Source organism: Takifugu rubripes, chromosome 5 (genome assembly GCF_901000725.2).
Source record: "Takifugu rubripes chromosome 5, fTakRub1.2, whole genome shotgun sequence".
Classification (NCBI taxonomy): domain Eukaryota; kingdom Metazoa; phylum Chordata; class Actinopteri; order Tetraodontiformes; family Tetraodontidae; genus Takifugu; species Takifugu rubripes.
This window is the reverse complement of record NC_042289.1, coordinates 7012440-7030052: the sequence shown is the minus strand read 5'-3', so window position 1 is coordinate 7030052 and position 17613 is coordinate 7012440. Positions and strand designations below refer to the sequence as shown.

Sequence of the window (17613 nt, the reverse complement as noted above, 5' to 3'; positions counted from 1 at the left end):
CCTGATCAAGCAGGTCCAGGGTCAGTTCTAATAAAAACTTTATTTAAAAAATATGACACACCAGAGGGTGCAACCACTCCCTGCACTCAAGAGTTTCAATATGTCGGTACATGTCTTACCAATAAAGAACAGAATATAATAAATAAATAAACACAATTGGTTTTGTCTCTACACCAGAGGGAGGTTAATGAAAAACTCGTCAAACATTTACATTTATGATAAAAGCAACAAGTAGAAACCTTCCCAGCTGGATCCAAACAGATGACTCAAACACAAATTGCGAGGTCAGAGAAACAAAATGAGATTATTTTTATGCGTAAGGCAGCCGCCATTGGACATTTTAAGTGCCAGACAAGTTTGTTTTTTTTTCCTTTCATTATTTGTCCTGTAGGTCTTTGGTGAGGCAGCTGGTCCTTTGTTCCTCCCTGAGGTTACACATGGCGTTGAGGAAAAGTTCATACCAGAAAAAGGTAAACCCCGTGGAGAGCGCAGCCTTTATCAGGCTGGGCTTCAGGCCTTTGAACAAGCCCCGGGCCCCCTCCTCCTTGGCAATTTGTATCACGCAATCCACCAGGCCCCTATAGCACCGCACCTGAGTGTGAAAATCAGAATGTTTAGAACTTGAAAAACACTCCCTGCACGAAAACCAAACCCTCCAGAGAGCCCACCTGTCCGAACTGAACCCTGGCCTCCTCGAAGCCCCCCACCTGCAGCCTCTTCTTGAAGAGGTCAAGGGGATACGTGATGGTTTTACTGATTATTCCAGCACCACCGCCACACAGCAGGCTCCGCAGGTTACCTTTCAGGGGGGGGGGGAGGGAGTAAAATGATTTAGAACCCCCGCCAGCGAAACGGTAAAGTTGATGGGTTTCAGCTTCACTGACCTCCGGAGTCTGCGGCTGTTGGTGGTGGATCCAGCAGCCTTTTGAAGAAGTTGTAGAAGAAGAACTGCAGCCCGGCGTAAGGAAATACAGCGAGCAGTGTTGGGGACAGGCCGCGGTAAAATGTTGACGCTCCCTCCGTGCTGCACATCATGGCCACGGCTTGTCGCAGGTTACTGTACACCTGCGGAGATGGGGAGCAAGCAGTTGAAGACCTGAGAGAAAGAGTGTTAAAAAAATAAAAGTAAACAATCGGGTAAACGTTGGCGACACTAGTGTCTACCTTGGGTTCTCCCTGAGCGGCAAAACGTGTCCTCAGGGTGTCCAGGGGCTGACAGACCACCGTCGCCGAGCAGGCGGCCAGACCTCCACACACGAAGTGCACTCCTGACGTCTGGCTGTCGTACGGCATCGTCTCGTGCACGACTTTGGTCAGAAACTCAAAACTGGTGAACTGGAAGAGCACCAGAGCAAACGTCTCGCCGTCACATAAAATCTGCGGGCCCAGTCTAAAAGTGCGAGGTGGGCGTTTACAGACCTGGACGGCGCCGTAGCCGATGGAAAGGAGCTGCGCCGGGATGTGGCCTTTCCAAAAAGCAGAGAACCCCTCCTCTGAAACTATGCGGCGGGAGGCCTGAAACACGCCCCAGTACTTTCCTCCTGGACAGCGTGAGGACACGGGCTCAATCTGGAGCTGTGGGGAAAGTCTTGAGCTTAGTTGGTGCAAAAGCCACATCAACGGACAATAAAAGCCTGCCAACAATGTTAGCACCGTTTAAGGTCTTTAAATACACATACTTGATAGTTATATGGACATGTATTTACCTGGAACCTGATTTTTAGAACGTCGAAGGGGCTGATAAGGGCCCGCGTGACCATCCCGGCTGCTGACCCGGCTAAGGCAGCCTCTTTGGGAGAGGGGCCTGCACCCTGAGCACCAGGATTGTAGCCCACCATGCTTGCACAGGCTCTGCTAATAAGGTGTAGTTTGTAATATTAAGAAACATGCTTAGTGTTTTTAATCGCTTGAATGTGCCATGCCTCAAAAACAGCACCACCCGCTTGAATTATGAATTTTTGAGGCAGGAGCTGTGATGGTACTGTGAAATGGGTGTATAAAGCCCCCGAGCATTATGGCATTTATGCGGCAATATTTAGATTTTTTTGTCCCACTAATAATGCAAATTCTTGTGTACTTCGTTTAACTAACTTTTTTCCAACATTTAAAATCTGCCTCCTGTTCCAGTTCGGGCTGTGTACAAACATGGTTACCATGGTTACCATGCTTATAAATGAACCTTTTATGTCAGTGGCCCAAAAACTATTGCGTGACTCCCAGAAATACCGGGTGTGTTCATAAAAATTCCTTTTACCCCTCAGAATTACAGATTTTTACACAATATAAAATCAGATTCTCCTACATATATGCCTATGGACGACACTATTTAAGACAAAGTTTTGATTTGAGTTGATCTTAGATTGCAAATTCAATTTAAATTCTTCTTTTCACCAAATATTGACCTACTCTCCGAATTGCTGTTAAAATGTGTTCCTAACACTATTGTATTAATAACCCATAGCATGGTGTAAAATTCTAGAGGGTCGATAAATTTAACATAACGTTCAGCAAATTTAGAGGACACGCTGTCTCCTATAGTCTGGGACATCGGGAGGGGCTAAACTAACGTACTAATAACGGGGGGAAAAATCCGTAAAACAAGCGACACATACCTTAAAGCCCGTTTCTCATTACTACAACTATAGGCAAATGTAGAATGTGAATCCCCACATGTACAGTCAAGATATTTGTACAAGACATTTCTCCAGCGCCTCAGGAGTCGCCAACATCATTTCCGGGTTATACAAGCGTTTTAAAGCGTCAAGATGAATCCCCTCCTCTCTTTGGCAACAGATACCGGAAGTAAAGGCGGCTTCGCTCTACACGATCAGCAGGGGAGGTGGCCGATACTCATCTTGACGTTGCGCCTCATTTCTAAAAGGCGACGTTGGGTAACGTAGGTTTACATTTCCCAAGTGAAATAACCAACTTTTAATAACGTTCGATGTAAAGCTTTACATTTCTTACACTGGGGGAATTCTGCACCCGTTTTCCAAATGTGAGTTATATTTAATGTGAGTTTTTTTTATCAGGCACTATGGTGTTAATTGCATTTCGTCTTTTTATCAACTGATTGGAATGTTTAATTGCTAAACATACCCGGTGTATACCATTAGAATGAGATAACCTTGTTTAGGTTGCTGTTTTATACTATTACCATTTCATTCATTCGGGCATTGTTAGGACAGGTATTGTTAGCTAGCTAGCTAACAACAACAATAATAAAAGAGTTGAGTGGCGTCAAATCCAAAAAGTTGCCCAAATTCATGTAAAATAGCATGAAAGCAAGCTAACGTAATACTTGCTAACAGTGGGAAATATTAGGCTAGTTCCCTGTTAATGGACTACTGTTGTTGCAGTTGTTGATTTCAGGGGGGATCTGATGGGATGTTTGTCCTGGGCTGCTCATGTAATCCCTTTTATCTTGGTGTGAATGGGCTGTGAATAGCAGCCAGTTTGAAAGCAGGGGACTTGGCTGTTTTGTCATGCGAATAGTTCTGCGTCTGTAAAGCATTTGGTATCCAGTTAAATAGCCCTATATATATTTTTTTTTTTAAAAACAGCAACGGTTTGTGACAGCTTGCCCAGTGTTTATCGTTATGACAGCTCTCAGGTCTAGTACGTCCAGGATGGAAAGCCCTACTGAAGACTACAAGATCCAGTCATTTGACCAGGACACCCAGATGTTGTTGAAAACGGCACTGAAAGGTCAGCACATTTCTGCGGTCTGCTAAATGAACTTACACATCAACTCTTGCTGCAAGCTTCCTCGAGTTCACAGTCATGTTGCTAATATATTTTAATATATTTTGGTTATTACATGAATGATACATTTCTATACAGTTTAATGGAAGTGCTCTTGTGTCTCTCAGACCCAGGTTCAGTGAACCTGGAGAAAGTGTCGAATATCATTATTGATCAATCATTAAAGGATCAGATGTTCAGCAAAGAGGCCGGTCGAATCTGCTACACCATCGTGCAGGTGAAACCACCTAATACATTTTTATTAATGCCCTTTAGGTGGTAGTTTCATTTGTTTTACTAAGCCCTAATACAATTTGTTAATGTATAGAGTTTCAGACTTAACTAGTTTCTTTCTTGATTTGATTTGTTCACTGTCCACTGCCATCTGTCTGACCTTTACTGGCTACTGTTCACAGGCTGAGGCCAAACAGAACAACGGCAGTGTGTTTCGGAGAAACTTGTTAAACCGGCTTCAGCAAGAGTTCAAGAACCGTGAGGAGATGAGGAAGTGCTCGCTCCAGGAGTGGGTCTGCTTTGTCACATTCATCTGCAACGTCTTCGACTACCTCAAAGTAATTCGCCTTCTGCTTTCCTTTGGGATTTTTAAACACCGCCTCCTCGGGTTTATTGCAGGTTTCTTACTTTCTACACTTGATAGTGTGATTTTGTTTTGACCACTTTTGGTGCATCTTCATATTTAGGTGAACAACATGCCGATGCTGGCTTTGGTCCATCCTGTGTTCGATTGTCTGATGAGACTAGCCCAACCTGATGCCTTGTTAAATGAGGCGGAAGTAAGAATTGATCCACCCTATAAAGAAAAAGCGCTTTTTAGCAATTATCGCACTGATCCCCTCACTTTCCTGCTGCAGGTGGACTGTCTGGTGCTGCAGCTGCATCGAATCGGAGAGCAGCTCGAGAATGCAAACAGACCGCGGATGGACGAGCTTTTCTTCCAGCTGCGAGATGGGTTCCTGCTGCAGGAAGGCCTCGGCTCCATGTCCCGCCTGCTGCTGCTGGAACTGTTGGAGTTTCGAGCTGGAGGATGGTCGCTCAGCTCCACCGCAGACAAGTACTACTACAGTGAAATTGCCGAGTAGGATTGTTTTAAGGGCGTCATCGTTACACATATTTTAGCCAGCATTCAGATACCTCTGTCTAATCACCTTACAAAACCAGCGAGGTCCTCTCATTGAGGTTAAATGACAGTGCAATTCAAAGTAAAGCAACGTTTTGTTGGAATTACTGTAGCCATGGAGGTGGTAAGGAGCTGAGCTAATAAGGTAAAGCAACATTCAGGTGAACTATAAACGTTTTCAGCGCACGATGACACTGATTTTACAGAGTATTTATAAATCATTCAGGCATTCCTTTTTTGAGAAATCATTTCAAAGTCCTGTTTTATTCATATTTTGAAGCAGAATTCAAAGTGCTTTGAAAAAGACATTCCGCGCAATTAAAAGCTGATTTGAATTTTGCTTTACCTTTGGACCTTTGTATTGCTGTGACCAATGGTTTTAACTGAGACATGCCAATGTTTTTGGCATTTAGTTGAGCTTAGGTTTATATTTTTACACACCTCTCAAGTCTTTTATCCACCAGGCAAGGATTCCTATAATTTGCCACACAACACTTTTCCATTTAGACTCTAAATGGAAGATGATTAAAACTCTCTAAATTTTAGAGAGTTTTAATAATCTTTTATTGGCCCCAATGGAATACTGTATATCAGAACCTGCATTGATTACAAATCAATCCAACAGGGGAATACAGTAAAATAACCAAAGGAACTGGATCATTCCAGCTATTGAATTAGATTAAGACGTTTGCACCAAAATAAATGTCTCCAAGTGTTAATTCTAAAATTTGTATTTAAAGTTGGGTCAACAGTTTTGCAGCTGATAGATGCAAGGTCAATTTAAGCTGCATGACACAGAAAAAGGTGCAATAAGTAGTTACAAAAATGTAACAATACTGATCGTTGTTCGCGTCACTGCACAAAATCTGCTGGATCGCTGAAACATTGTGCTTTTAGGTCAGTTTAGGATAAATAAGATTTAAGATCCTACCCACTAATCTTACTAAATCTTATTTTGCTTCAATACTCTTAAAATTGAAAGAAGCTACTCTTTTGGGGTTCATTCAGTCCCCCGAACAGTCTGTGTAAATTTAGGCTGGAGCCTGTGAAAATTAAATGACTGGCCATAAAATTTCAATTTTATAAAACACCTTCGGGTTAAAAGTCTGCACTGTGCCAATGATCCGTGTCGCTTTGCATCTTCATCACTGCTGTTTCAATATGTTGCTCGAAAGTCAGTCACCAACACAAAATCTGTGTTCCTTAGTCCACTTCTGATGCTGGAGTCTGTTGTGACCTTTGCCGTGGGAAAAGAAAAAAAGACTAAAAGTTCTTTAATCTTGCATTATGTACATACAACTAAAATAGGCCCCAATGTAATTTGCTTAAAAAATTGGCTCAAATTTTTTAAAAGATGTATTTGAAAGTATTAGACAGTACTGACTTTATACACGAATACACTACATTTTTACATCTTTGAGTTTTGTATAGTTATGTAAATGTATTTGTTTTTGTAATAAATCTGAATTTTACATTTCACTTTGTATTTGCTACAGTTATTTGTACAGAATGAAAAAGAAATGTAACCATTGCCATTTATATTCATTTCCCAGTAAAGGATTTTCTTTACTATTTACAGTAGCACTTTCAACACAAGACCAGTAAATCATCCATGGATCCATCATGGCCAACATGTAAATCCCATCAGTTCGGAAAGGAAATCCGAGTTTAAGACCCTCTTGAGTTTTGCTCTACCACCAGCGGTAGTGAGCGTACGCCCTGTTGGCTTCAGCCATCTTGTGCATTTCATACTTCTTCTTGATAACGTTGCCCTCATTTGCAAATGCTGCCAACAGCTCCTGCGACAGCTTCTCATCCATGTGTGTACGTCTGTGTCTGTTCTCCCTGCACTCGTTGATCATCCATTTCATTGCAAGGAAGCGTCGCCTATTCTCAGTGAGAGGGATGGGCACCTGAGTGGGGTTGGAGACCAAACAGAACATCAACATACTTGATTCTCATCAGTGATAGATGATGGGGGCTGTTCTGGCCAAGTACTTGCCTGGTAGAACTTTCCACCTCTCTGTATGCTGGCCAACCCAACGACAGGTTTACAGTTGTCCAGAGCCTGGTGAAAGATGGTGTAGGGGTTACACTCAATCTCTTCCTTCTTCTCCTCTGAGGCTTTGTGGTATTTCTCTACTTGTTTTCTCTTTATGTTTTCTAGGGTCTGCAAGAGGAGAGAAAAAAAATGTTCCACATTATTGTGTAACCAAACATCTTACCATTTCTTTTAGTACTACCTTTCTTACCTGCGTTACGATTTCTTGAGATAAAACCTTGTTCCCACTTTTCATCATCATGTTGGTGAATTTACTGAAAGATGTAACCATAAACATGAGCTGTGCATATGTAGCTAAAAGGGCTCTTGTACCTGTAGAGATCTGGGAGGTTGTATTGTTCTACCTGAGGACAGGATCGCTGAAGAACGAGCTGGTGACTCCGATGGGTGCAGATTTGATGGGTCTGAGCATTTTCAGCTCTAGCTCCTTCTTGTCCTCAGCACTTAGTTCTGTCTCTGATCTGTTGTAGGCTTCCTTCTGCACCTCTGGCTCCAAGTAGTATGGGTTGTATCTGCTCCATCGTACAAAGAACACTCTGCAGAAAAAGAAAATGCATGTTACGGTACACATAAAAAGGCAAACAAAGACAATAATAATGGTCATTTGAAGCTACTAACTAAAAAAGATTAGGCTGCTCAATTTTGTGCCTGAAACAAAACTACTGTTTAAAGTGTCGTTTACAATGTTTCAGGTTGAGTTATATTAACGTTTTAAAGTGAATAACCAATTATTAGCACTTTTAAGTGTTTCAATCTGGGCATCTTAACACTCGCGATCATATATTTTGGGTCTAACGATTCATTTTTAATAAACCGCTAGGCTAAAACACAGCAGCTGTTAAACAGGGATGCAAGGAAAACACACCTTATCACGATACATAAAACAAACAACTGTTAATTGCTTTAATATTAACAAACATATAAATTACCTCGGCGTCCAAGGTTTTAACAATCCTGAGATGGAAGCAGCCATCTTGAAAATGTGAACGCCAAGACCCAAGAGTAGTGTCTCCTGCAGGTGCCTTCATAAAAATAATAAAATTAAATTTTCTACAAAAATTGAATGTAACTGAGATAAATTAAAGATACATTGCTGGCAGTGTATTATATTAGTGATCTTTCTTTTATCTAATAGTAAATTTCTATTTTACACGATATGAAATTCTGTCCTGTCGCGCACACGCCGGTGACATCACGCAATGTTTTTAGTGCTATGGCGTACCAGGAAGGGGAGTCGCTTGAATCTTGGCTCAGTGAGTGATGAATCCTCGTCAATAAATTAAATATCAGCTAATATTGGCTACATATGTCAACTGGGTTGACAAGAAAGTGTATAAGCTAACAGTTAGCTCAGGGCATGTTTTAGGATGACACAGAGCTAGTTCATGTCGTGGATGACAGTCAGCTCTTTGCATCATTAGCATGATAATAAGTAGGGGGCTTTAGTAAGTGCTGTCAGGGTCGTGTTAAAAGTCGCACTTGGGTTGTGAGCTTATGAAAATAGTTCATTTTGCAGGTTGTACCGCATCATTCTCGTCAACCACTCATGTGTTTCTGTATCAGATAAAGCCACCCATCCGACAAACAGACAGGAAGACTGGGAGTACATCATAGGTTTCTGTGATCAGATCAACAAGGAACTGGAAGGGTACCTTTTTGAAATAGGACCCATCTGTTTTGCTAGTTGTGCCGGATAAATATATCTCTCTTATCTTTTTTTCTCCAGTCCTCAAATAGCTGTTACTCTGCTTGTGCACAAAATCCACTCACCACAGGAATGGGAGGCTCTGCAAGCTCTTACAGTAAGAAAACCTGCAACAAAAAGCCACTCATCATAGAAACAATCATTTAATTTCAGCTATTTTGTTTAGGCATTGGAAGCATGTATGAAGAACTGTGGGAGGAGGTTTCATAAAGAAGTGGGGAAATACCGATTTTTAAATGAGTTAATCAAAGTCGTGTCTCCCAAGGTAAGTTCACATTTCAGGTTGAGGAAAACTGCTGAGTCTGCATTCAGTCATGTTATGCTCACCTATTTTCTCTAGTACATGGGTGACAGTACACCTGAAAAGGTGAAGCTGAAGATCGTAGAAATGCTGTACAGCTGGACGGTGGCTTTTCCAAATGAAACCAAAATTAGTGAAGCCTACCAGACATTAAAAAGCCAAGGTGAATTGAGATGAGCATTAAAGGAACCATGACAGGAAGTGTGTATGAAATAGAATTAATTATCCAGCCATTACTCCTATTGCTAGGTCTTGTGTCCCGGGACCCAGAGCTGCCGTTGGACAGAACTCTGATCCCCTCTTCTCCAACGAGACCCAAACATCCGGTGTTTGACAACGAGGACATGGGAAAGGTGAAAGAGTCAAGGAGGAAAACTAAATCAGATGCATTTTTCTTCTGTTAAACAGTGACTATATTAAGATGAAATAACATCTTGAAATCTAAGAGTGGATAGATTTCTGCTACCGTGACTTGTGTGTGTGTGTTCCTGTGTGTGTGCCTGTGTCTGTGGTTTAGTTGCTTGCTGAGCTTCTGCGCAGTAAAAATCAGGAGGACCTCCAGGAAGCCAACAGATTAATCAAAAACATGGTAAAAGAGGTAAGAACAGTTCCTATGGTACCCATAAAGACCGTTACTCTTGACTTTGGTCTTCTCATTCAGTAGGAGAGTAGTGGTGTAAGGAATTGACAGTACAGTATAAATATTCATATTTTTCGTACTTGACTTGACAGTAATGGTGCGAACATTTAGTCTGCTTTCCAATGCTGTTGTCAGGATGAGGCCCGAGTCCATAAGGTCACAAAACGCTTACACACACTAGAAGAGGTGAACATCAACGTGAAGCTGCTGACAGAGATGCTGTCCCACTATGATAAAGACGGCTCCACAGACTCAGACAAGGAAATCATTAAGGTGTGACTCTATTAAATTTGTAGAAAAACTTAAGTTGAATTATTTAAAAGATCTAGAATATGTACTGAGCTATCCCAGTACAGTACTGTACAGTAATAGAGGACTATTTCATTTAATGTATCTACAAAAATCACATTTTTTATTGATTATTTTACTCAGCAAAGATTAGCTTTTGTCTGATTAGTCATAGAAATTTCTTCGCTGGTTGTTTTAAAACTGATTTCTTTTCTGTTAATCTCTCAGGAACTCTACGAGCGGTGCGACAGTCTGCGGCGTGCCGCTTTTAAAATGGCCACTGAGACCGAGGACAATGACACCAGTTTAGGTTGACTGGTTGGGGTTTCTTTTATTTGGTGACACTTTGACTTGTTCTGACCTTCACCTCTGACCTGATTTGTCTGCAGGTGACATCCTGCAGGCCAGCGACGACCTCTCCAGGGTCATTAACTCCTATAAGAATATTGTTGAGGGCCAGCCCATTAACGGTGACAGTGAAGACCCCCGATCCACAGCTGGTTACAGTGAGACAGGTAGGGCTCATGAAAACATGATCTATAACTGACAGCCTCCTACTTTGCCTAACTATTAGTTGTTCTCTGGTGACTCAACAGATACCACAGATACGCTGATTGACCTCACTGGACTTGACACCACCGACCCGCCTCAGCCTGACCTCCTTCCTTCCCAGTCTCTAAATCCCGTCTCTACCAGTTCTTTGACCTTCCCCATCCCTGTCCTGCCTCCTCCTCCCAAACACCTCACAGGCTCCCACGGCAGTCGGAGCAGCAGCCCCAGCCATCCTCCCCTCGACAAGGCCTCCACATCTCTCTCCCTCCTCGATGATGAGCTCCTGTCTTTAGGTAGGACAGCCCAAAATTCCCTGCTGCTTTATGACAATGAGATATCTGTGGGTCAATGAGGAAGAATGCTCACACCTTCTTTCAGGACTGAACGACCCTCCCGGGACCCAGAACAGCCAACCGAACCCAAAGCTAAATGGATTGTCCAATCAGTGGACTTCCCTGCAGGTACATGTCATTTGATTTGTGAGTAAAACTGTAACTGTATTAATAAATATATAACGGAAGAGCGTTAATCAGTTTCATCTGTCTGTATTATCGCTATAGGCTCCAGCTTCAGTGGTGGATATCTTTGGCAGCACAGCTGCTTCAGGTCTAACAGGGCCCACAGTTCTCCCACCCCCCACAACTGCCACCGCTTCACAAAATCTGCAAGATCTGTTGGGCTTTTCGGATCACAGCAGGTACTGTGTCCTCCCCAGGGATTCTCTATTGTGCTAACTCTGAGAATCTCTGTTGCTATTGGTGATCCATCATGTGGAATTTTTTCTAGTTTGTCCACTCAGATGACGGCTGGAGGGAGCGGCTTTAGGATGCCTGCAGCAGTGCCTGCTCTTGTACCCAGGCAGAACTGTCCCTCCTCGCCCGCTCTCCTCCAGCATACAATGCCAGGCTCTCCTGCACTGTCCCACGCCAAGGCCCTGGATCCTGGCTCAGCCCCTGGCAGTCCACTTTTTCAATTCCTGTCCCCCAGTCATCCGCCTCTCCTCAGCAGCCCAGCGCGAGCTACAGACATCTCACTGAACAATGTGCATGTTCCTCTGGAAGCCATCAGACCCAGTGAGGAATACTGAAAAATTGGCAGTAATTGCTGTGTTTCTTCTCTTCTGATTGTTTTTTCCATCTGCTGTCAGGTAAAGTGCTTCCTGTGACAGCCTACGACAAAGACGGGGTTCGCATGCTTCTCAACTTTGCCTCTGACTGTCCAGCCGGCAGACCCGATGTGCTGGTCATGGTGGTGTCCTTGCTGAACACAGCGCCCCTACCTGTTCACAATGTGCAACTGCAGGCTGCTGTTCCCAAGGTAGAGAAGCTTCATCTGTGGTGAAAAAAATCATTCTGCTTTACTTAATAGGTCCAAAGCCCTGCCTCACTCGTTAATATCCCACCAGTCAATGAAGGTGAGACTGCAGCCTCCATCAGCGACAGAACTGGCACCGTTTAACCCCATTTTACCTCCGGCCTCCATCACGCAGATTATGTTACTGGCCAATCCAACAAAGGTACGTTGCATGATGTAAAGACATAGAATCTGCTGGTGGTGGCTAATGTGGTGCATCCTCACAGGAGAAGGTGCGAATGCGTTACAAGCTGGCTTTCACACTCGGGGACCGCCTTTGCAACGAGGTGGGTGAGGTCGACCAGTTCCCCCCACAAGAGTTGTGGGGGCGTCTATAGTGGCGCGTGGGCCTGCTGCTTCTCTGTGAGGGGGTGTGATCCTCCCAGAGAGAAAGAAAACTTTACATTCCTCGATATTTGTTAATTTTCTGACTAACATTACTGCTGTGAGCCAAAAAGACAAAAATGTAGAGCTTGTGGTTTTTTTAGCTGAGAGCTAAAGAGCTAGAAAATACACGCTAGCAAGATTTTGATTAAAATAAATGTTTCAATGGACCTTCCCCAGAATTATCCACCTTAATGCGCAGTGATTGCACATTAGCTTCAATGCAGACTAAATTAGCCCGCAAGTTATTAGTGAGTACTTTTTCTAACCAGACAAAATAATCTAATATATGTAAAGTCTAATAGCCGTTTTAAATTGGGGGGTATTGGCACTGCTGCAGACCAATTGTGTATTGTTTTATTTATTAATATTTAAAATATTATCAACGGTTGGAGGAAATGTTGAAGTTTCTTCTGATGATCAGTATATTTTGTGCAGCTGTCAAGTGTTATGGTCTTACTGAAACTAGAGAATGTGAACTGAGAAAGTTGGTAGAAAAAAGGAAAATCAGGTAAACGTGTCATGGTGGGAGTGTGTGTTGTTTTTCTATATCAGTCTTCTGATAGTGTGTAATGTACATAGTATGTCATGTATTTATTGTTTGACAAAGACGTGACGTGTTGATTTTTAGGAGTGTCAGGCCTGTACATACTGGATGATGTGATGTGTTCGCTGCACGAACAGGAATAAATTCTTTCAGAGCATGTCTGATTTAGAGTTTTCTTATCAAAGAGCATGGTTTTATATTTCAATTTTATGTACAGTACAAAATGTTGATATTCAGGTTTCCACCGTGCCCTCTTTGACGATAGCCATGGCCAGATTCCTGGCCAGAGCGAGTCTCAGGAGCTCCACTTTAGTCTGCTCCATGTCTTCATCCTGAAACCACAGAAGTCTGGTGGAATACACATCTTAAAGCAGTTGTACATATGAGGACTGTATTTAAGCTTGTATTTAAGTTTGTCTACAGGCCTCATTTTTATATTTAGGATGCAGTGTGAGGAAGTGCGTTTGTACCTGCATGGTTCTGTCTTCACTGGCAGGAGTGGCGTTCAGCGAGGAGGTGAGCTCTTCTAAGCAGAACATCAGCTCGTGAGTCTGGTCTGCCGAGAAGATCACCTGTAAACAATTGCAGAAAGTTGCTCAGAACAAAACCAAAATTTGCGTTTCCCCAGCATCGCATCACAATGACCCTGATGCAGTAAATTATGGAGTCCGTGGCAACATCACGTTCGAGGGTGACCGACCTCTTTCTGCTCCAACAGTGGCAGAGCGTCAGTCAGCAAGGTCATCCAGAAGCTCCTGGGAGCGATCTTGGCTGTCATGAGGGAGAGGAGGAGCTTAGCTGCCTCGCTGAAGCGCTTCTCTCCATACAGCTTGTGGAATTCGCGGTACTTTCCTACAAAAATACAAGAGAGCAAATGTTCCCATGCTGCATCATATGATTCTTTAATTACGGTATGCCTGCAGATAGATGTAATCATTCTGCTTGCATCTCCATGTCAGGTCACATGAGACTGAATGTTCCACCATTTGATGTTGGAGGTTAATTTTTCAGATTTGGAGTCACATGTGCTGTTTCAGCAATGACGCTGCGCGTGACTGATCATACCGAGGAAAGTCAGCCTGTCGCTGAGCAGCATCGCTGGACCCAAGTTGTCTATCAGGTCCAAATCTGAGAAAGTCCCTCTGATACAGTAATCCTGTAAAAACCTGACACACACACACACACACACACTTAAGACCATGTGAAAATTGATTGTGCCAATGCATCTTGTAGGGATTTACTTTTCTGATATGAGGGTAGCAAACGCTGCATCTTTGGCCCTGATGCTCCAAGAAAGAGCTGAGCCAAGTCTGTTGTTCCTCAGGGCACGCATAGCCATGATTTTACAGATGCTGCGCACTGAAAGACACCAGGAGATCAACGGTTTAACTCTACATACAAAGGGGGGCTTTGAGGGCTGAGGAAGAACACACAACCTTGCTCGGGCATTTGTCTCTGCTCGCAGATCCTCAGCACCTTCAGTGCTTTGCGCTCCGTGTCTAAAGGCACGTGGTCAATCTGCAGCTCCAAGTAGACTCGTCCGAACTCTGGGCAGTGGTCAAAGTAGTCCACAGCCAACTGCCATAAACTTAAAAGAAGCATTTAAGCATCAGTTTGCAAACTCTGTGTAAATGTGTTATGTGAAAAATCTACATACCTGTGATGAGTAAAGAGTCCAGACGCATATTCCAACAGAAGGAACTCTCTCAAGTTCGAACCAAAGCTTCATACAAACAGCACAGAAAGACATTTAAAATGTAGAGAAACAAAATACCAAACACAAGGAATTCACATTAAAGTATACTCAAGTACAAGTGCCAGCAGACTAAGTTCTTACTGTAGATTGTGAGACTGAAGGAGTTTGCAGTGGTCCAAGAGATCTGTTAAATGTGCCACAAACCACCAATTGTTGAGAGCAATGCTGGGAGACAAAATAAGGTGGAGGAATTAAATGAAGGTTCACTGAAAGAGTGAATAGATCAAAGGTAAAGGCCTGCATGATGGAACCCTGTGAGTCACCTGCAGTCTTTGAGGACTTGATGGATGTCAAACTCAAAGGCAGCGAGTAAGATGCTGTCCAGGGGCTCTGGGACACTCCTCGACTCCAGAAACAGGGTCATGCACGACTGCAACCAAATACTCATTAGCAGAGCTGGAGAAGCAGGAAAGTAGTCACTCCTGTGGCAAAACGTGTACCTGAGCGTAGTGATGTAACTCAGTGGGTTTGACTGTTGGGTGACAATAGAGCAACCTTGTAACCAGGAAGTGGTACCAGGTACTCAGCAGCTCCTTATGCTCCAGCAAAGTGTCTTCATCACCAACTAGGATCTAAAATGAAGAGAATGTGTTTGGGAAAGCCTGAGTTAAAAGGCACAGAAACAACCTGAGGGGGGAAGGAGACATTACTGACTTTGCAGATGAGTTCCAAGTGTTTGTTGCTGGAAAAGGAGTTATCCTGCAGGCAGTGATCTGCTTCCTCGTGCCACAGGCTCCACTTCACATGAAACTCTGTCAACGTCTGCGTGCCACCAGGCTGTGGGATAATCGCGGAATGATCAAGTCTCAAAACATCCATTTGCTTCTCACTGCCCTCCTTTATTTATGTAAATGTAACTATTTAGCCAAATATTGGTATTTCAGGATATTCCCCTTGTTAACTGGCATTGGTAGGTATTGGCTATTGACCAATTTCTTATTTTAAAATTGGTGTCTGCGCAGAATTCACAAACGCTGTGTTCCTAAATGTAACCCCTGTTACTCGTAAAGGCTAAATACAACGTATTTTATCTGCATGTATAATTGGCATATAAAAATAGAAAATTTCATACATTGTAGAATGGCATCTTGCTGAGCAGACTGTCCATCAGCTTGTACATGTTCCTTGCTGCGGGATGTAGAACAGCTTGCTTCATTAGCATCTGCCTGGCCTCCTCCAACCTGCCCTGCAGGATGTAACTCACAACCTGCCGAGGATAAAACCAAAGCATGTGAGAACCAATTTCACAATCCAAGACAAGCTGGACGTAGAATGTATTGCTTGGTAGAACGCACCACATCCCAGTAGTCACGATGCTCAGCTGGGCTCTCACTTTGCAGCACTTCTTTGGCCTTTTCATCCACATCAGCTTTGTGTAACCTTACCCAGTCCAGCAGATGGAGGAGGACAGACCCGGCTGACAACCCAAACACACCGCTGATTACTTTGGTTGAAATGTTCTTTCATGATATGCCTTTTTAAAAATGCATTTATTGTGTACATTACTATACGTATAAGATTCATCTCTAACCAGGAGCAGCATCAATGAAAAGTACTTCACACAGATTCCAGATCAGTTCTATGGCCAACAGAATGGACACCTGTGATTCAAAATTAGAGGCAGAGATTAGGTGAAAGAGTGAGTAAAATGACCTAAAAAATATTTCCAATCACCAATTAATATTTATTGCATCAATCTGACCTGCTTAATTACCAACTACATTTTTCATCTTAGTGTTGTAATTTATGTCAGCATGCCAACATTAAATCTGTACAGTATAACTCACCTGATTTCCATATTGTGTTGCAATGTCTGGTGATTTTGTGGAAACTATAGATAAGAGAAACAGCTCAGTGGGACGGTAATACTCACATACTAAAACCTTTAACATTCGGCATATAATCAAAATTTTCACCAGCAACTTGTTGAAGCTCTTCCATACAGGCTCGAATAACAGATCTGTAGTTTTTACTGACGCTGACAAACCTGAGACGGTAATAAACGCCGTTATAAATTGGGCAATACTGTCATCTGTACAAACAATGTTTGCATCATTAACTCCAATCTTACTGAGCTTTTTTGTTCTTGCTGGGAAGTTCCTCTCCAACTGTTTGCAGCCCAACAAAGATGTGATGTGATTCATTGAAAAGTTTGCGTAAAATTGGTGAATAAATGTCCTCGTCCTTCCTGATTTCATGAATGAAGGGAGATCCTGAACCCACAAATCCTTAAATACATTTTGACAGAGTACAGAGATTAGACACGACACGTGAGAATACATATTTTCAATTATCCCATACATACCTGATGCTTTGTACAGGGTTTCATACACAAGGATATCGCCAGGTCCCCACGTAAATCCCAAATGCTTCCCAGCACTGGCTGGAATGTTCTGAATTGAAAATAGAGACACCTTTTCACTAGCCACTTTCAAATTTGGTCACTTGGACTAATTAATTTGAAAAATAAAAGGACATCTAGACCCGGTGGTAACTTACGGTGATTACTGGCTCAACGTCTACCTCCTCCATTATGAAAAATAGAATCAATAGTAAGAAGAAATCAAAGTTATCAATATTTAAGACACTTCCACCGCCATGAATCACAAGCGAAAAATTGCATCCGCGCTTTCTAGTTGATCAACTAAAGCCCCGAGTGTCGCAGGCGAGATGACGTCATCGCGAGGGCGTCCTTCTTTTTGCCTGTTTTTTAACTCTATGCATTTAGGCATGTAGACCTGGTGGTCGAGACAAATTGCTGAAGTTTAAAGCCAGCATCAGAATGGGGAAGAAAGGGGATTTAAATGACTTTGAACGTGGCATGGTTGTTGGGGCCAGACGGGCTGGTCTGAGTATTTCAGAAACGGCTGATCAACTGGGATTTTCACGCACAACTATCTCTAGGGTTTACAGAGAATGGTCCAAAAAAGACAAAATATCCAGTCAGCGGCAGTTGTGCGGACGAAAATGCCTTGTTGATATGAGAGGTCAGAGGAGAATAGACAAACTGATTCGAGATGATAGAAAGGCAACAGTAACTCAAATAACCACCCGTTACAACCAAGGAATGCAGAATAGCATCTCTGAACGCACAACACGTCGAACCTTGAAGAAGATGGGTTACAGCAACAGAAATCCGCGCC

The 17613-nt window shown here is 42.9% G+C and overlaps 5 protein-coding genes across 10 annotated transcripts; 2 read left to right on the top strand and 3 right to left on the bottom strand.

Annotated features, from left to right (window-relative positions):
* Positions 1–21: 21 nt before the first annotated feature.
* slc25a19 (solute carrier family 25 member 19) lies at positions 22–2768 on the bottom strand. 2 transcript variants are annotated; one of them, XM_011603889.2, is made up of 7 exons: positions 2613–2768; positions 1707–1854; positions 1420–1575; positions 1165–1335; positions 885–1065; positions 669–799; positions 22–592 (listed from the first exon to the last, which is right to left on the bottom strand). In XM_011603889.2, exons 2-7 carry the CDS (start codon positions 1836–1838, stop codon positions 377–379), a joined length of 987 nt encoding a protein of 328 aa, XP_011602191.1. In that variant the 5' UTR covers positions 1839–1854; positions 2613–2768; the 3' UTR covers positions 22–376. The 2 variants fall into 2 exon arrangements, with proteins under 2 accessions (XP_011602191.1, XP_003964644.1); XM_003964595.3 differs by having other exon boundaries at positions 1707–1851; positions 2613–2764.
* Positions 2769–2812: 44 nt separating this feature from the next.
* On the top strand, positions 2813–6361 carry mif4gdb (MIF4G domain containing b). 5 transcript variants are annotated; one of them, XM_029836903.1, is made up of 6 exons: positions 2813–2998; positions 3607–3708; positions 3873–3982; positions 4161–4316; positions 4446–4538; positions 4617–6361. In XM_029836903.1, the coding sequence occupies exons 2-6, from the start codon at positions 3630–3632 to the stop codon at positions 4842–4844; spliced, it is 666 nt and encodes a 221-aa protein (XP_029692763.1). In that variant the 5' UTR covers positions 2813–2998; positions 3607–3629; the 3' UTR covers positions 4845–6361. The 5 variants fall into 5 exon arrangements, with proteins under 5 accessions (XP_029692763.1, XP_003964609.2, XP_029692762.1 ...); XM_003964560.3 differs by having other exon boundaries at positions 3589–3708; XM_029836902.1 differs by having other exon boundaries at positions 3564–3708.
* On the bottom strand, positions 6234–7982 carry mrps7 (mitochondrial ribosomal protein S7). Its single transcript, XM_003964561.3, has 5 exons — positions 7874–7982; positions 7289–7480; positions 7135–7198; positions 6885–7052; positions 6234–6795 (listed from the first exon to the last, which is right to left on the bottom strand). Exons 1-5 carry the CDS (start codon positions 7915–7917, stop codon positions 6574–6576), a joined length of 690 nt encoding a protein of 229 aa, XP_003964610.2. The 5' UTR covers positions 7918–7982; the 3' UTR covers positions 6234–6573.
* Positions 7983–8100: 118 nt separating this feature from the next.
* Positions 8101–12871, top strand: gga3b (golgi associated, gamma adaptin ear containing, ARF binding protein 3b). Its single transcript, XM_011603896.2, has 17 exons — positions 8101–8197; positions 8508–8592; positions 8671–8746; positions 8816–8914; positions 8990–9113; positions 9200–9303; positions 9468–9548; positions 9726–9863; positions 10107–10188; positions 10268–10393; positions 10475–10723; positions 10809–10891; positions 10991–11127; positions 11217–11503; positions 11578–11747; positions 11836–11946; positions 12011–12871. Exons 1-17 carry the CDS (start codon positions 8101–8103, stop codon positions 12119–12121), a joined length of 2160 nt encoding a protein of 719 aa, XP_011602198.2. The 3' UTR covers positions 12122–12871.
* Positions 12872–12883: 12 nt separating this feature from the next.
* Positions 12884–17239, bottom strand: nup85 (nucleoporin 85). The gene is made up of 19 exons (XM_003964562.3): positions 16970–17239; positions 16776–16863; positions 16542–16698; positions 16387–16457; positions 16258–16301; positions 16002–16071; positions 15766–15887; positions 15543–15677; positions 15125–15247; positions 14911–15042; positions 14734–14840; positions 14552–14635; positions 14372–14437; positions 14151–14302; positions 13956–14073; positions 13780–13880; positions 13415–13566; positions 13185–13286; positions 12884–13046 (listed from the first exon to the last, which is right to left on the bottom strand). The coding sequence occupies exons 1-19, from the start codon at positions 17000–17002 to the stop codon at positions 12948–12950; spliced, it is 1956 nt and encodes a 651-aa protein (XP_003964611.1). The 5' UTR covers positions 17003–17239; the 3' UTR covers positions 12884–12947.
* Positions 17240–17613: the final 374 nt, after the last annotated feature.

What these genes read in the sequence shown, in the direction of transcription:
- mif4gdb (XM_003964560.3), top strand. Translation starts at nt 3,600, where the DNA reads ATGACAGCTCTCAGGTCTAGTACGTCCAGGATGGAAAGCCCTACTGAA. An exon ending in TCTGCTACACCATCGTGCAG is followed by an intron (nt 3,983 to 4,160) that starts GTGAAACCACCT and finishes TACTGTTCACAG; the next exon opens with GCTGAGGCCAAACAGAACAA. An exon ending in CCTTGTTAAATGAGGCGGAA is followed by an intron (nt 4,539 to 4,616) that starts GTAAGAATTGAT and finishes TTCCTGCTGCAG; the next exon opens with GTGGACTGTCTGGTGCTGCA.
- nup85 (XM_003964562.3), bottom strand. Translation starts at nt 17,002, where the DNA reads ATGGAGGAGGTAGACGTTGAGCCAGTAATCACC. An exon ending in ACTTGGAACTCATCTGCAAA is followed by an intron (nt 15,043 to 15,124) that starts GTCAGTAATGTC and finishes TCTTCATTTTAG; the next exon opens with ATCCTAGTTGGTGATGAAGA. An exon ending in CTTCAGTCTCACAATCTACA is followed by an intron (nt 14,438 to 14,551) that starts GTAAGAACTTAG and finishes GTTTGTATGAAG; the next exon opens with CTTTGGTTCGAACTTGAGAG.
- mrps7 (XM_003964561.3), bottom strand. Translation starts at nt 7,917, where the DNA reads ATGGCTGCTTCCATCTCAGGATTGTTAAAACCTTGGACGCCGAG. An exon ending in TTAAAACCTTGGACGCCGAG is followed by an intron (nt 7,481 to 7,873) that starts GTAATTTATATG and finishes CTTTTTCTGCAG; the next exon opens with AGTGTTCTTTGTACGATGGA. An exon ending in CTCAAGAAATCGTAACGCAG is followed by an intron (nt 7,053 to 7,134) that starts GTAAGAAAGGTA and finishes CTCCTCTTGCAG; the next exon opens with ACCCTAGAAAACATAAAGAG.
- slc25a19 (XM_011603889.2), bottom strand. Translation starts at nt 1,838, where the DNA reads ATGGTGGGCTACAATCCTGGTGCTCAGGGTGCAGGCCCCTCTCCCAAA. An exon ending in CCGCTCAGGGAGAACCCAAG is followed by an intron (nt 1,066 to 1,164) that starts GTAGACACTAGT and finishes CCATCTCCGCAG; the next exon opens with GTGTACAGTAACCTGCGACA. An exon ending in AACAGCCGCAGACTCCGGAG is followed by an intron (nt 800 to 884) that starts GTCAGTGAAGCT and finishes CCCCCCTGAAAG; the next exon opens with GTAACCTGCGGAGCCTGCTG.
- gga3b (XM_011603896.2), top strand. Translation starts at nt 8,101, where the DNA reads ATGAAATTCTGTCCTGTCGCGCACACGCCGGTGACATCACGCAATGTT. An exon ending in GTCGCTTGAATCTTGGCTCA is followed by an intron (nt 8,198 to 8,507) that starts GTGAGTGATGAA and finishes TTTCTGTATCAG; the next exon opens with ATAAAGCCACCCATCCGACA. An exon ending in TCTGGAAGCCATCAGACCCA is followed by an intron (nt 11,504 to 11,577) that starts GTGAGGAATACT and finishes ATCTGCTGTCAG; the next exon opens with GTAAAGTGCTTCCTGTGACA.